This window comes from Pygocentrus nattereri, chromosome 26, assembly GCF_015220715.1.
Source record: "Pygocentrus nattereri isolate fPygNat1 chromosome 26, fPygNat1.pri, whole genome shotgun sequence".
Taxonomy (NCBI): domain Eukaryota; kingdom Metazoa; phylum Chordata; class Actinopteri; order Characiformes; family Serrasalmidae; genus Pygocentrus; species Pygocentrus nattereri.
This window is the reverse complement of record NC_051236.1, coordinates 4059936-4076682: the sequence shown is the minus strand read 5'-3', so window position 1 is coordinate 4076682 and position 16747 is coordinate 4059936. Positions and strand designations below refer to the sequence as shown.

At 42.4% G+C, this 16747-nt stretch overlaps 1 protein-coding gene across 1 annotated transcript in view; it reads right to left on the bottom strand.

The window, feature by feature from the left end:
• Positions 1 to 16747, bottom strand: part of LOC108435692 (serine/threonine-protein kinase 4-like) — a 43716-nt gene that overhangs the window by 13972 nt on the left and 12997 nt on the right. Inside the window, exons 5-9 of the mRNA XM_017711688.2 lie at positions 14945 to 15109; positions 14477 to 14644; positions 12540 to 12677; positions 8810 to 8938; positions 8458 to 8647 (exon numbers count right to left, since the gene is read on the bottom strand). Of these exons, the coding sequence (XP_017567177.2) occupies positions 8458 to 8647; positions 8810 to 8938; positions 12540 to 12677; positions 14477 to 14644; positions 14945 to 15109 (790 nt within the window). The remainder of the gene's footprint in view (positions 1 to 8457; positions 8648 to 8809; positions 8939 to 12539; positions 12678 to 14476; positions 14645 to 14944; positions 15110 to 16747) is intronic.

Below are 16747 nucleotides of genomic sequence, written 5' to 3'. Positions count from 1 at the left end.
AAATCAAATCATTCTGAAATCAGACGAGTCTTTCTGAATCACCCTGTATATAGTTTTTAAACCCTGGCGATCTTTACCTCCTAAAACTCTGATGTTTAGAGACCAGTGTTTTTGTAGTGTCAACCGCTATTGAAAAAGACAAATGCAGAACTTGCCTAGAGCAAGCCAGCGGAGGCGATTAGAGCGGCCTAAACTCTGCAGCAGAACCACTGAATTTCAACGAGTGCTGGTCACCAAGAGCTCTGCATAGAAGTATGATGATATGCTTTACAACATTCTGCAGCAGCGCGAGGCAGATGGCTTTCCCCACATGCTGTTGTCTTGTTAAACTGAAGAAGTTGTGCAGCAGCCTTTCACACACAGGATGGCTCCCCCCACAAAACATGAATGAGGGATGAAAACTGTTTACATCAGATTACGTCAGTTATTAAAAACAAAACAAGACAAAACACACAGCTGTAATAATAGCAGCAGTTTGGCTACTTTGCACTGAGCTTTAGTCATTTTAATATTTTAACAAGTCACAATTTACAGGCGCTAAATGCGCAATTAATAAACCTATTAAAAAATAAATAAATAAATAAATAAATAAAATATCGACCAGATCATTCCAAGAACCAAACAGCCCAAAATCTACCAAACTCTACCAAAAATTATCAAACCATACTGAAAACTACCAAACAGTACCAGAACCTACCAAACTGTACTGAAAACTACCAAACAGTACCAGAACCTACCAAACCGTACAAAAACTACCAAACCGTACAAAAACTACCAAACAGTACCAGAACCTACCAAACAGTACTGAAAACTACCAAACAGTACAAAAACTACCAAACAGTACCAGAACCTACCAAACCGTACAAAAACTACCAAACAGTACCAGAACCTACCAAACTGTACTGAAAACTACAAAGCAGTACAAAAACTAGCAAACTAAGACCTACCGAATCATACTGAGAACTACCAAACCATACCAAAAAAAAAAAAAAAAAAATCACCACACTGTACAGAGAACTACTAACCCTTTCACCATACAAAAAACTACCATACCATACAGCGAACTCCCAAAAAGTAGAGAACTACCAAAACATACCAAAAACTACCAAACAGTACCAAAACCTGCCAAACTACCAAACCATAAATTCACAACTTATTAGTGTATAATTAGCAGAATTTGAGACCTACAGTTGCTAGATCGGTTTCTTGGTCAGGTTTATTGCTTAGATTGAGTTACTTAAAGGCTAATAAGACTCACTAACACTTCAAAAGCTGTTCCACATTTTAAAGTGCAAACTGATGAAAAACGTGTTTAACATTTTACCTTCGATTTTTGACCGTGTGAAACATTTCAATCTCATAAGATGAAGAAAAAGACAATCCTGACTTCACTGCATCACACTGTATTTTCAGCCCATCATCCAATCAATCATCAATACAATTACCAATCATCTCTTACTTGACCGCAGCTAGTACAAAAAACTGTAGGTAAATAACGAAATCTTACAATCACGAAGATTTTTACAGCACATAATCTCAGAAAAAGCAGATGTGCACGCGGCTCATGCTTGCGAATATCGTCAAGGTCCCCATTCACGCGAACTTTACAGCTGACCTGGATGATATTTCCAGAATTTATAATATTTATGGCAGAGTAAACAACTCCAGAGAGTGAGGCTATGATCTGCTTAAAAACTCTGGAGCGCTTGGAGGATAGGGGGGATTAGAGGTGACAGCAGCTCTCCTGGAATATCAGCCTCCAAGCACAGTCTGCTCGTCACCTGTTAAACCTACAGGCATTAGCAGATGCTTATGAAGCTGAAACCCAGAACACCCACTGGAGGCTGCTGCTTTCTGCTTCTTCCATGTGTCAAGGTACGTGGAACAAAAGCCAGAAGAAGATGTGTCACAGCAGCAGAGGTGGTGGATGGTGAGCGCCTTGTGCAACTCAAAAACCCAAATAAATAAAAAACGGAATTCACCACATCTGGTTGTGTATCCGGATAGAACAGCAGCAGAGTAAGGAAATCATCCGCATTTGTACAAACAGCATTTAAATGACTATAATTATAACATAATTATATACGGTGTTGTGCAAAAGTCAGAGACCACCTGTCATGTATTTAGTGCCCAGTCAAAAGAACACCAAGTTATTCTTTTTTCAGGAGATATTTCATAAGATAATCCAAAACAGGAGTTTCCAAAGATCAAAAACTGATTCAAAGCTTCAGAAAAAAATTTACTAAAGGAAATTATCACTACGGTACCGACCGTGCTGCCACTATTTTGGACGGCGACTTTAAGTTCAGCAGTGCTGCGGCTGCGAGTAATGAATGTATAAAACCATAGCCGATCTCGCAAAGCAGTAAAACTAATTTTTAGATGTTTATAAATTATGAAAGCTCATTAAACAGTGAGTGTAGTATTTCATTTGACTTGTTGTAGTAATGACAAACGCAATAATCTCTGGCTGAGATTTACTGCTGCGTGATTATTTTCACATCAATCCGCACGCTAGCTTACTAAATAGTATCTAAAAACAGTGCATATACCATTAGACGTGCTCTCATTAGTGTAGGTGAAGTACAGAAGTGGGTGGTTTGGGATGCAGCGTTAGAGGAGCCAGTGAGACGCGACCAGCAGCTCCAGCAGCTGCTTATAGCTTCTCTGTGATCAACTGCTCATGGAATCTCCAAGCAAAAGTTTGAGGTACAGGGTGATTCAAAAAGATTCATCTGGTTTCATAATGACTGATTTCTCTTGTAAATCGTTACAGATCAGTGCAGTGAACTGTAAACGGTTTAAATGAGCATAAGGTTTATTATGTAATTGTACAAGGTCTCAGTCTGAACCTCCTCCAGCAGTACGGACGTGTTTTTAATGGCTTTAAATTGACGTCAGACTCAGAGAAACGTCCTTCACATGCACTTATAAAGGAAGACGTCGTGCTCTGAGACACAGAAGCTGGCCGTCCGCCCCGCCGCCGTCTTTTAAAGCTCAGAGTATAAACCTCGTCTCCTCTGCTGACCAGTTTCTGCTCCACCGTGTTGACGGTATAAACCTTTCGCTGTGACGCGATGCGCATGTGCAGACCGTTCTTACACCTTCCGATTGGGAAAGTAACCGGATTCAGGCGTTTACACGGATATTATTCTTCTATTTAACGGATTATTTAGAGGATTACCCACCTCGTTCAATCGGATAGAAACTGTATTCCGAATGGCCTCAATCGGATTAGTCTATTCCGATTGAGGTGTTTATATGGACGTATTCTATTCCGACTGAGCTATTAGTCAGATTATTCACGGAACGTGGCTGTTACTGCAGCACTTAAGGTGGAACGGAAAATTCAAATGAGACGCTGACGAGTAAGAAGATGACTTGAGCTTAATATTCATGTATGAGCTTATTATTTAAAGGCTTTGACAGCTTTGGTAGCACTCTTCCTCAGTACTCATCCTCATGACAGTGGAATTAAGTTGAACGACAATGGAAGAACAACAAAGAACTGGGGTAGTCGTGGGCTGGAGGTTAGGGAACCGGCCGTGTAACCGGACGTTTGCCAGTTAGATCCCCAGAGCCGACAGCACATGACTGAGGTGTCCTTGAGCAAGACACCTAACCCCCAACTGCTCCCCGGGCGCTGCGGATTGGGCTGCCCACCACTCCGGGCAAGTGTGCTCACTGCCCCCTAGTGTGTGAGCTCACTAGTGTGTGTGTGTGTGTGTATGTGTTTCACTTCACGGATGGGTTAAACGCAGAGGGGAAGTTTCCCCGTTGTGGGACTAATAAGGGTCTCTTAAAACACTTAAAGAAGGATGAAAATTCCACCTTAACATGACTCTGTGGCTTTTTGGTACAGAATTAATGGAATGCAGGTCGGAAACAAAAAACTTTCCCTCTCTAAATGGGAAGGTTGATTACACAGCTGCAGCTCTCTTTGGTTAGATACCTCCTGGCTAGAGGTATCAGAGCATTTTGAACATAATAAATGTGATATAAACCTACAAACTAAGTGTTACAGTGCATGTTTAAAACTTTTAAAATCATCTGTACACATTTAATACCTAATATACTAACCACTGCAGCACTAATATAAATCACAATGTACAACAAGACAACTTTATTGATCGGCCAGTACACAGGAATAGTAACTTAATTCCCAACGCGGCACCAGGACAGTAAGATAAAGGGCTCAGAGAATACTAATCGGTAGCTAAGAGCTTCAGATTTAGGATGAAATTAGATTAGATGGTGAGTGTTATTTTCCACACATTCTTGCATAAATGTCAGAGGTGAGGCTCTTTGTACAGATCTATACTAATCAAATATATCTCCCATTAGACAGGAAAGTGGGAGTGGGGCTTAACTTTCCTGGGGCTGATTGATCGGGTTCATTTTGCAGACAGCAAGGTGTCTATACTGAAACTTGAGAAAGAAACTTATAAGAGCCTCAGCCTGACCAAAGAAAACAGCAGAGTGGAGGTTAGGAACTGACGCCATGATAGTATTCTGAGGAATGCTATGCTTGGACGGCTGGTCATCTCAGAGAAGCAAAGCTCCTATCAATATTCGGGACATCTTGCACACAAGGCTGGGCGATACGGCCAAAAATTTCATCATCACGGTAAAAAATTTCATTCCAATACACATCACGATAAAAATTAAGTCATTATTTCTTCCAGGTTTGAAGGCTGATTTTTGCCCCCGAGTGGTTGATTACTGCTCTTTTATGGTCAGAACATGATAAACACTCGCCAACCAGTGGAGCATTTCACAAATCTGTCATGGGACAGTGGGAGAAAGTTTTGGGTGAGCTGTTTTTACAAGCGGGGCGGCACGGTGGCGCGGTGGGTGGCGCTGTCGCCTCACAGCGAGGAGGGCCTGGGTTCGATTCCCTCTGTGTGGAGTTTGCATGTTCTCCCCGTGTCTGCGTGGGTTTCCTCCGGGTTCTCCAGTTTCCTCCCACAGTCCAAAGACATGCAGTCAGGCCAATTGGACATGCTGAATTGCCCCTGGGTGTGAGTGACTGTCTGTGTCTGTCTGTCTGCCCTGCGATGGACTGGCGACCTGTCCAGGGTGTATCCTGCCTTCCACCCGATGACTGCTGGGATAGGCTCCAGCACCCCCCTGACGGAGAAGCGGCTTAGAAAACGTATGGATGGATGTTTTTACAAGCTGTTTTTGTAATATTCATAATTTCAGAAAGAAAACAGGTTTTTTAGCTGTCTGGTTACAACACCAAACATTAGCTGGCTCGGTATGTCGATGACAGATCACACCGCCTTACTGCCATCACTCCTACCACATCCATCACAGCATTCAGACCAGCAGACGTCTGGATTTCTCCATTCTATTGCAGTAGTTTGAGGGATGGACCACAATATATCTGACGCTGGCTGGGAAAAGGATTAACTGCAGTTTAACTCTCTAACACTAGACAGAGTCCTCCTTTTAGAGACCCTTAAACTGAAATCAGCGCTTTTTCAAGGTCAATAATAGGCGGCCCGCGGTCTGAGCCTGGACGGAGACGCTGTCCTATGCGAACCTGAACCTACAGGCGATAAACTATGAAGAATTATTTAATTTAGATGGGTGGTCCTGTTTTAATCAGCATAGCTTTTCTAGCCTTTATGGTAGCTTTAGCAGCCCGGGAGACTCACTGACCAATCGCATGCGTTGTAAATATCACACGTGACGCTGCTCAGCCAATCAGATCTGTGCATTATGATGCTCACTGAGACTCGAGTGAGTGACGCCACACAGTTACACCACTCACAGGCACAGGAGAACAGATCGCCGGTCGCTCCACTTAAACAGAGAATGTTTCAGGGGATTGGGATATTTGGGATATTTGAAGACTCATTTTACTCGTCGCCCCTTCCCGCTCTATTGTTGAAAAACTCAGAAGGGCGCCCTCTTGTGGTGAAAGCAGAGTTGTGTCGCTTTCCTTGCAGTAGAAAATGCCACCACGGCTGTCGTTGGAACGTGGAAGTGCAGGATTGGTCTATTATATCAAACATTTATTGTACAGTTCTTATATTTCTATAGCAGAAAGTTATATCGCAATAATTATTGCTATCGTTTTATCACACAGCCCTACATGCACACAGCAAAGACCCAATGCGGTGGCTCTGGAGAGTATTCAGACCGCTTTCATTTTTCCACCGTTTGCTTTGTAAAACCCAAAACATCCCTATAATGAAAGTGAAAACATTAAGAAAATCCTGCTAATTTATTAAAAGAAATAAAGAACTAAAAAAATTACTCCATCTACCTACGTTTCCTTGGACTTGGGCAAAAACCAAGCTATAGGAAGTCCGTTACTGTGTGTGGGATCTTATATGGGTAGGCATTAAAGAGAGTTGTGACAAGGCATTGATCAAAAACCGAAAAAAGAATTGGTTTTGATCCTTATGTTCCCAGTAATTACTTATTTAAAGCATTTAATCATCACACAGAAACAAAACAAAAAAAATGGGCAGACTGTGCAAAAGTCTTAAGCAGCCAAGAGACTATTTAGGACGTAACTGGGTTCTCGTCAGTCATAATAATAATACTAATACTAATAATAATAATAATATGCAACATCAAAACAAACACAAATAAACATACAATAAAATATCTGATATTTTAAAATGATTTTTAGCAAAGATAGAAGAGCTCAGGTGTGGTTCCTGACATCTCGCTGCGCTTCCAGCCATCACATGGATTTTTTCAGTTCCATCAGCAGCTCCTCATTTAATTCAATGAAGGACTGATTAGATAAACAAGGTACTCGATGGTATTCGCAAAGACTGGACTTCCTTGAGGAGAGAGACAACTGACAGTTCATTTATATTTATTCTAGTATCTGTGTTTTTTAAACAAATAAATGCTTATTACTCAGATAAATGGCTGTACATGTTTTTCTAAGATGGTCTAAGACTTTTGCACAGTACTGTCTTTTTGTATTTAGTACACAACCTACCCCTGAACACCTAAAGCTGAAGCTCAGATAGACTAGCCACTCTGATTACGCTCATCAGTAGCTGGTTTGACTGCTTCTGCATTCATTTAGTAAAGATGAACGTGATTCATGTCATTTGATGCGCTTGATGTTACTTTTTTGCTGCTGTTAAGGCCCAAAAGATGAGAAATGTGTTACTGATAATGACTTTAGGGGCTAAAAATTCTGATACAACAGTCAGTTCCAGCCACGCGAGCTGACTGGTTGTGAGGCGTTCTAACTGCTGTTATTTCACCATAACGTCACGGGTTTTTCACAAACACTGCGTCACTCTGATGAGATGCTGTTGCTAAGCAACGACTCTGACAGCTGTAGGAGACGCTCGAGCCATTTGAACGTTTTTACTTCTCACTTTGCCACAAACAGAAAACAGACACTGTTAAGATCACGTTTGACCGACAGCCGATTTGGTCCGACTCTGAAGACGAGACGACACTAAATTCCCAAACTGTCGTCACCACTGAGCAGCTTTCCAGTCGGCAGCTGTGACAGAAGAACAGCTGAACAACCTGGAATCAGCCGGAAATGAACCCAACACCATTCGCCAAACTAAACGGGCTGTAAGAAGCTTTACAGAGTAAAGCTGGGCGGAGCTGGGCGGAGCTCGTTACTCTGACATAGCAACAAGCTGCTCGTTAAGGAGCTCTAATTAGGAGGAAGGAACTGAACATTAAAACATATTAAACGCCGCGTTCACGGCCAGTTTATTCATTTCTTACTGTATTTATTTAACTGCTGTATTAAAGCAGTAGAACACTCGAGGAGTGAGTTACCACGGCTGTGATGATCTACGGCCACCAGATCACAGCCGGGATGCATTTTGAGATAACACACTCCCTCTCGGGTTCATCAGGTATCAGATAATTTTACATTATATAATTTAGATTTTTACCTTATACTTCAAGACTTTAATTTAAACAGTGTTTTAGTGAGAGAGAATCATCAACTCTGAATATGTTAATTTCAGAAATGTAGCAAAACAGCAAAACCTCAGACATCGTTTTTTATTTTTTATCAGTTCTTTTCATCAAGTTGGGGTTTTTTTGCATTACAACATGATTCTCGTGATAAAGGTTAGGTCTGAATAACTCTGACATGTAATTATATGAACCACGACTGTGTTTCGGGTTGAGATTTACCAGTTCAGTCTGTACTGCAGTGGGATAATTAAACAAAGTTAGAATACTGGCAACTCCGCCATCAGAAAAGCTGCCAATTATCAGCGACATTTCTGCCAACAACAACAAAACCTTGGTTCACCAATATCAGATGATATTATTGGGCAATCGATATATCGGTCAGGCTTTTTCTGTCAGCTGCTGTGTCTAACTCTACAACACAAAGAATGCACTTATTTCCCACTCAGGAAAAGTGATGTCACACGAAACAGACGAAATAGGACAGTCTGTCCCAACTGCACATACAGAAGGACCAATGTGTTCACTCACGTTTCATAGTGCCTGCATCCTCTTCCTCGTCATCTGAGTTTATGACCATTGTGCCAAGCTGAGACTCCATGGTGCCATCGTGCTCGATCATAGTTCCCGATGAGCTACCCAGAGAGCCTGCCGCACGGACGGTTCCGAGGTCTGAAGCTCCAGCCCTCACCATGGTACCCTGATCCACTTCATCGTCATCCTGTTTACAAAGGAAGCTGGAAATTTAAACTGGAATCATCACATAAAGAAAATAATACACAGAACCATAGCAAGACCACATCAGGGGGAAGAAATCCAGTGAGGAGCAGGAAAGATACTACTTGGAAAATGCTGATCTTTAACACCAGCGTAACTAAAGTACCGAGTTTTCTTCATCTTCTGCATCCTGTTCTCTCTGCTGAGCCTCCTGTTTCTTCAGTTTGAGATCCATCGCCTCTGTAATCAGTGCCCTCAGGACACTGTTGGACTTGGAATTCTTTATGAATGGGTGCTAAACAAAAGAAAACACAAACATCATATGAATGGATGCATGATCTTATATTATTACCATCAAAAGCAATCTGTTGCCAAGTCTACAAAGGAAAGACAAGATGTTCCTGAAAATGTACAAAATGTTTATAGAACAAAAAAAAAAAAAAGGAAAAACAATAGCATTCCTAATGAATCGACCTGCACATTGCCACTGGACTGGCTATTTAAAGTGAAGCATGTTTAACTGGTTAAGATGTAAACAAGGTCATCCAGGCAGAATTGTTCACAGTGGTGGTGACAGCCAGCAGATATGTAAAGACTTTTGGCTACGTTCACATTACAAGCCTCGTTGCTCAAATCCAATCGCTCCGACTCGATGGTTCACAGTTGTTTATGTCAGTGATTCAAACCTGTCGTTAATGTGATGAACCGGTCTGAAATGACCCTCATGAGCTCCTCCTACTCAGTAACGTCACGTGACTGAATCACTGCATCATCATCAGCACAAACTAACGAGCAGAACGAGCTTCGCTGAGAAGATCATTAACTCTGATCGGCTCTCAGCTTCATTATTAGAGCCAGACGAAGGAGGAAAAGGTGAGATGAGCTGCTTTTCCACCGTTTACAGGCTTTAACGCCTGTTTGGCGCTGTTGCCATGGTAACGCTGAGTGATGACGCACGCGGAGTGGGAAAAAAGCACACGAATTCCAATCCGAGTGTCACATTAAGGCCACAGATCGGATACGTATCCGCTCTAGGTCCACATATGAAAGTGGCTCAGGTCGGATTTGAAAAGGTCGGATTTGAAAAGATCGGATTTGAGTCCACACAGCCCTGAAAACATCAGATCTGAGTCACATTAGCGCAAAGAAAATCGGATTTGTGCCACTTCAGCCTGGTAATGTGTTTAGAAAAAGTATGTATACATTTTAACATATAAAATAATGTTTTTAGAAAAAGTTAGGAATACGCCGCCTGAAGTCTGAGACATGGTTTTATGGTAGTTCTGAAATAAGAGTTCTGAGATTTTTTCTGATAAAACTCGTGTAGGTTCTCTGGTGGTTCTGGATGGTAAATAAAGTGTCTATATCTGTGTTGTAGTCATGGCGACCCCTGGTTCCCATCACCACCACTGTAAAGACATCTGAACCATTTCACACCAAACCCACTCTGATTACATCTCGGACCCCGAATTATGCAGAAATTGGACTTCCCCTATAAACTACATGCAAAGCAGCGCAATCGTTGAGGAAGAACGGAACATTCTGGAAAACATAGTGACTCTCAACACACCATAAGATGGTAGCTTTTCAGCAATTCTGTGATGCTACGGCAGCCCTGGTGAAGTGCAAGTGATGTTATTATAAAGTGGAAACATCTAAGATCGACCACTCAGTCCATATAAACTCTCTGAACCATGGAGTGCTCATCTGGCTGTGCCTGCTTGCCATGTTGCCCCCATGCCTTAGTGACCGCAAAGCCTTTGTTCAACCTTTGTTGATGCAAGCAAGGACGAATATTATGATTAAACGGATTTGGGACAGTCCTTCTACTCACAAAGAGTGGATTACCCTCACAAAGGGCCTAACAGCTTTCGAGAGAGACTTCATAGGAAAGACCTTTTAAGAATGCATTAACTGTAACTTCTGATAACCATGTGTCAAACTACTTAAGGAAGTCACAAAATCCCTTCTTCTCTTTACCCTGCTTGGCTTCTCTTCTCAGAATTCTGATTCATTTGTGTAGCTGTGCAGATAACCATCTAAAACAATGACAGTATCTTCCTACTGTCAATTCCACTGGACAAAAATCAATCATACAGTACTCATTTCTGCACTTTATAATGGTTTTGTATCAAGGCAAGTGTGTAACATACATGAAAAATAGCAGATATTGTCATTGGCACACAATTCCCATATTGGTGCATTCCTGGATGGATGGATAATCATCTGAAACACTCACTACAACATTCCATACTGCCTTTAGAAGAAAAGTCAGCACAATAACCGTTTGTTAAGAGCCAAACAACACTGTTTCCATGACCAAGTAGCCACACACAAGCCTAACATCTTCGTCCGCAGTGCTACGGTGTCGAATCAGCGGTTTTCAAACTGTGGCCCACACTGTGGAGACAAGTGGGTCACAAGGAAGCTGCATCGATGCATATATTTTTCCATTAAAGCAGAGCTAAACTATAGACTGCATTTAGAACTGAAGTAACTCCGGTAGCTACCAAAGGGCTCCTGTAATTATTCGAGACAAACACTACCTCCTTCCAGGGTAAAGCCCACCACCACTGAAGCCTAGAGCAGAGGAAATGGGTTCTCTGGGAGTGATGAATAAAACTTCACTGCCTTGCAATGCAGCACACTAGTCTTGGTTTGTCAGAGGCCAGGAGAACACTACCTGCCTGAATGTGTATTTAGGTAGAGGTGGAATAATGATCTGGGCCCCTTAGTTCTACTGATGTAAAAACATAACAATACAGTGTGCAGTTGGCTTCTGGACTACTCTGTACTCCTGACTCAATTTGAAAAGTTAAGGGAAGGCCCTTTCCAGTTTCAGTATGTCAGTGCACCCTTGCAAAATGCCACAAAGCAATGGTTTGCTGAGTTTGATGAGGAAGAACCTAAGTGGCCTAACACAGAGAACTGACCTACACCACATCAAACACCTTTGAGATGAACTGGAACAGCACTGCTGAGCAAAAACTCCCTATTAATACCCTCGATTTCAGGGTAAATGTTATTAGGCAGGGTCTGGATACTTTCATATGAGAGAGGTGAGTTCAGAAATCACCCAACACCCCCATCCCTCTCTCTTCGCTGGGCATTTTTACTCTAAAATATGGGTTCGCACTATTGAGGCCAGAAACACTTTCTGTTTTCCAGGTTTTCTGACTGGTTAACAATCTTGGCTTCTGAGGTCAGAAGATCGGTCTATAAAATACTTAACACACAGTCTCCTCATAACCGACCATTTATAAACAGAGGTCATCCTAAAAACTTGGCCTGCTCATTTGTGCTCTATTTGCTAAAAGGGCTGTACTGACTCATACTGACATCATGCTTTGACCTTAACGATCCCTTGCAGCCGTATTTGTTGACGAACCCTCTATATATGCATAATGATTTTCAACTTCTGTATTTCACAGTGCAGCTGAATAAAGACAGATGTGTGTCTTAAAATCAGGTTGTACTGCACCAGTTGTAACACAAGTGAAGATTTTCTTACCATGTTAAGGTTTATATTATATTTATGTTAAGGGTCAGTCGTGGGCTGGAGGTTAGGGAACTGGCCCTGTAACCGGAAGGTTGCCAGTTCAATCCCCAGTGCTGACAGCATGTGACTGAGGTGTCCTTGAGCGAGACATCTAACCCACAACTGCTCTCTGGGTGCTGTGGATTGGGCTGCCCACCGCTCCAGGCAAGTGTGCTCACTGCCCCCTAGTGTGTGTGCACTCACTAGTGTGTATGTGGTGTTTCACTTCACGGATGGGTTAAATGCGGAGGCGGAATTTCCCCGTTTGTGGGATTTAAAAAGTATCACTTAAAACTAAAGGAAGAGAAACGGAGAGCGTAGGAGAGCGAGACATGTGGCACGAGACAGACAGACATACCTGCAGAAGCTGTGTGGCCGTTGCTCGGCTCTCAGGGCTCTTCACCAGGCACTGTGACACAAACTCTCTAAAAGGTTCGGACCACTGCTCAGGGTTCCGAAACGTTGGTGGTGGATTTGTTGGAATCATGAATATCGCCTGGGACAAATGCAAAGACACACATGCTTAACGTCAATTTAAAGGTCTGTGATTTGATTTGTATTTATTTCAATGTCTTTATAAACAAGCACCACTGGCCTACTGTTCTATATGGAGGTGTCAAACATTACTGAATCAGCATTACTGAGAGTGTGTAACTGCGTAACTGTCGTTTGACCATATGTGACCATGATATATTTGAAAATGCTGAATTTTATCAGTTTTGCCCAGCAATAATGACCATCAAACACAAAATACACAATACCACAGGAAAGGGTTTTATACCAGGGGTGTCAAACTCAACCAATAAAGGGCCAGATTAAAAAAATCTCGTGTCTGTGGGCAGCTGGGTTTTTATTTTATTTTTACTTAACATTTTGCCACGACCCAAATTGGACATTGTTTATTCTAACTAAAATAAAACAAAAGACTACATTAGCTGTAGATAAACATTTAAAAATGTTTCCAGTGTACAGGAGATTTTTTAAAACTGCCCATTCACTTGAACTAGACACCTGACACCTTGTTTTTGTGGTGCTGTCCCATAGATCATTGTTGGTGAGGGGGTGGGAGCCATAGATACACACACCTAGATGCCGCATTGGGTACAGTCAGGCACATCAACGGCACCGTCATTTTGGGGTGGTCAATGTCGCTGCTGGACAGCATTCAGTACCATTACAGAGCGGCAGTTTAAGAAAGATACTGTCCAAAATTCCACTATTTCAACAATACTGCTCTCAGAAATCAGGATAGGATTATATAACGGAGGGAATCACGCTCATGTCTGTGTGGTGTTCATCTGTAGATGTGGCCGTGTGGCTGGTGATGCACAGAGAACCTGCTGATTTGGTTGTTTATCCTCTGGTTTTATATTAAGCTTATTTAATTTAATGGTCTATTCAGGGGGTCTTAGCTTGATGTAGTAGTTATTTATTTACAGTGATGGTTAAAGCTTTGCAGCTGGGTAAGTTACAGCGTTCCTTAATCCGTGTATTCATAATAGATTAATGTTAGCACTTTCTTACACGAACCTTCCTTATCTGCCAGCTTCTTGTTCGAATTGTCCCGTTCCACCTTAAACTGAATAGGAAGCCAACTTCAGCTTCATCCTTCTGTGTTTTGAAGACTCTCTTTTATTTATATGAGTATTAATAATAGAAGCGATTCACACTTTGATGGATTTGCTGATGTGTGTGTTTCTCGCGCTACACTCTGGTTGTTAACGTGTGCAGACTGAATACTTTCCTGCTGGTCCGGATAACTAATTAAAGTTAATTAAAGTAAATTAAATCAGTTATTAAAGAGATAAAAGCTACCGAGAGCAGTCCATGCAGCCTATCCATGTTTAATCCGTGTTTAAGGATTATAACAAAACAAATTTGGTGAAAATCGGTTGAGTAATAAGAAAGTTGTGGCCGGTTTAATCCTGAGACTCAACGTCTCTCGATAGAAGTGAATTTGTTCACAAGTGGATCTTGACCGCTCCAACATGATGGATGTGCAGACGTATCACCTCAGATGGAGAACAACAGACAACACGGCATCTAGGTATGTTTATCTATGGTGGGAGCACATAATACATTGCAGTGCATGCTGAGAACTGCAGCACAGCTCATGGAGAAAAGTATTTTATTACCAGAATAATAAAAGTATAATATTACTAGAAAATTAAGATCATTTTGCTGGCCGGACAGCATTGGGTCAGGCCTGACTTGGCCTGCAGGCCTTGTGTTTGACACATGGGGTTTTATACCAAGGACAAGATTTAAAAACACATTGCAGTGCCACAGTTTTACCCTCATAGGGTGTATGTCCGCATATGGAGGCTTCCCTTCGGCCATCTCTATAGCGGTGATTCCCAGAGACCAGATATCTGCTACACAGTTATAACCAATCTCCTGAATGACCTCTGGAGCCATCCAGAACGGCGTTCCAATCACCGTGTTTCGTTTCGCCATCGTGTCCTAACAGGAGGAGAGGAAGAAAGACGTCGTTCATTTTGGGACTGTCTCTTTATCCGCCACACATAACTCCCTTGATTTGAGCACAACTTAATTTGTGTTCCAACAATTAAATCATTTCAGGACTAAACGCTTCAATTCAGCTGCACCTTCTACTTCATATAACCACTTTCTGCTAAAACTGACCTCAGAGTTTTGCACACATCTTCAGAAAGTTAAACACGTATACGACACATGAATTGAAAACAGTTACAAGCAAACCTCATCAACAGTAACCACTGCACATCAGCCTAACGTTCTTACAGTTAACTGTCCTGCAACACCAAAATCAGCAAGTTTGGCCTGTCCCTCCGAGTTCAGCAAAATGTTCCCAGCTTTGATGTCTCTGTGAATCTTCCTCATGAAGTGCAGGTACTCCAGCCCTTTCAGAGTGGACTGCAGGATGGCAGCTATCTCATCCTCCCCTAACTGTAAAACACACAAAAACATACAAAAGGTGAGGAGAACATTATCGAATTTTACATTTACTTTCATGAACGGAAAGAACACTTACTCACAGGCTCATGTAAGAAGCTCACTACTTTGACCAGCTGTAAACCTACTGTGTGTTACTGCTGTGATCTTATGAAATGAATAATAGGGGCGGAGTATTCTGAGCGTGAATGTCAAAGAACAGTTAAAAGTCTGAAAAGTTTAAAGAATCCGAGGACATGAAGCAAAGAAGTGACGCATTCTGGGTGATGAGCCCAGCTGTCAGTCAGTGAAGCTGCATGATGACTCCTGTGATGCTGGTGAAGATGAAGCTGATCCTCCAGGAGCGACTGGCGTTCATGAGCCGTGTGACGCAGCGGGATGCTCAGTTCTTTTGCGCATGCGGGTCAGTTTAGGAGCTGATCTGTTCAGACTGATGTCCATACAGACCACATTTAAAAGACATTGTGAACAGGCAAACCCAAGATAGAGTTTTTGATAATGCAGGCTATAATTTTTTAAAAACTGCTCGTGATTTCAAAATTGCATTCTCTAAAATTGTGATTCCAACATGAAAACAATTCATCTTTCAGGCCTAGAATTCACGTTTTAACTGCAAATCGTTGTGTTTTTGTTCGCTTACAAAGAGCCCTTCATATATACCCTACACTGTCAAAAGTATTCGCTCGTCTGGCTTCACACGCATATGAACTTGAGTGACGTCTCATTCTTAATCCATAGGGTTTAATATGATGTCCGCCCACCCTTTGCAGCTATAACAGCTTCAACTCTTCTGGGAAGGCTTTCCACAAGGGTTAGGAGTGTGTTTATGGGAATTTCTGACCGTTCTTCCAGAAGCGCATTTGTGAGGTCAGACACTGATGTTGGACGAGAAGGCCTGGTTCACAGTCTCCGCTCTAATTCATCCCAAAGGGGTTCTGTCGGGTTGAGGTCAGGACTCTGTGCAGGCCAGTGAAGTTGTTCCACACTAAACTGGCTCATCCACGTCTTTATGGACCTGCTTTGTGCCCTTGTGTGCAGTCATGTTGGAGCAGGAAGGGGCCGTCACCAAACTGTTCCCACAAAGTTGGGAGCATGAAATTGTCTAAAGTCTCTTGGTGCTGAAGCTTAAAGAGTTCCTTTCACTGGAACTAAAGAGCCGAGCACAACTCCTGAAAAACGACCCCACACGAATGATCCCCCCTCCACCAAACTTTACACTCGGCACAATGCAGTCAGACAAGTACGGTCTCCTGGCAACCACCAAACCCAGACCAATGATTGGTCACTCCAGAGAAGACGTCTCCACTGCTCTAGAGTCCAGTGGCGGCGCTTTACACCACTGCATTCCACGCTTTGGACTGCGATTGGTGATGTAAGGCTTGGATGCAGCTGCTCGGCCATGGAAACCCATTCCATGAAGCTCTCTATGCTGTTCTTGAGCTGATCTGAAGGCCACATGAAATTTGGAGGTCTGTAGTGATTGACTCTGCAGAAAGTTGGTGACCTCTGCGCACTATGCCCCTCAGCATCCGCTGACCGCTCTGTCATTTTACGTGGCCGACCACTTCGTGGCTGAGTTGCTGTCATTCCCAATCGCTTCCACTTTGTTATAATCCCACTGACAGTTGACTG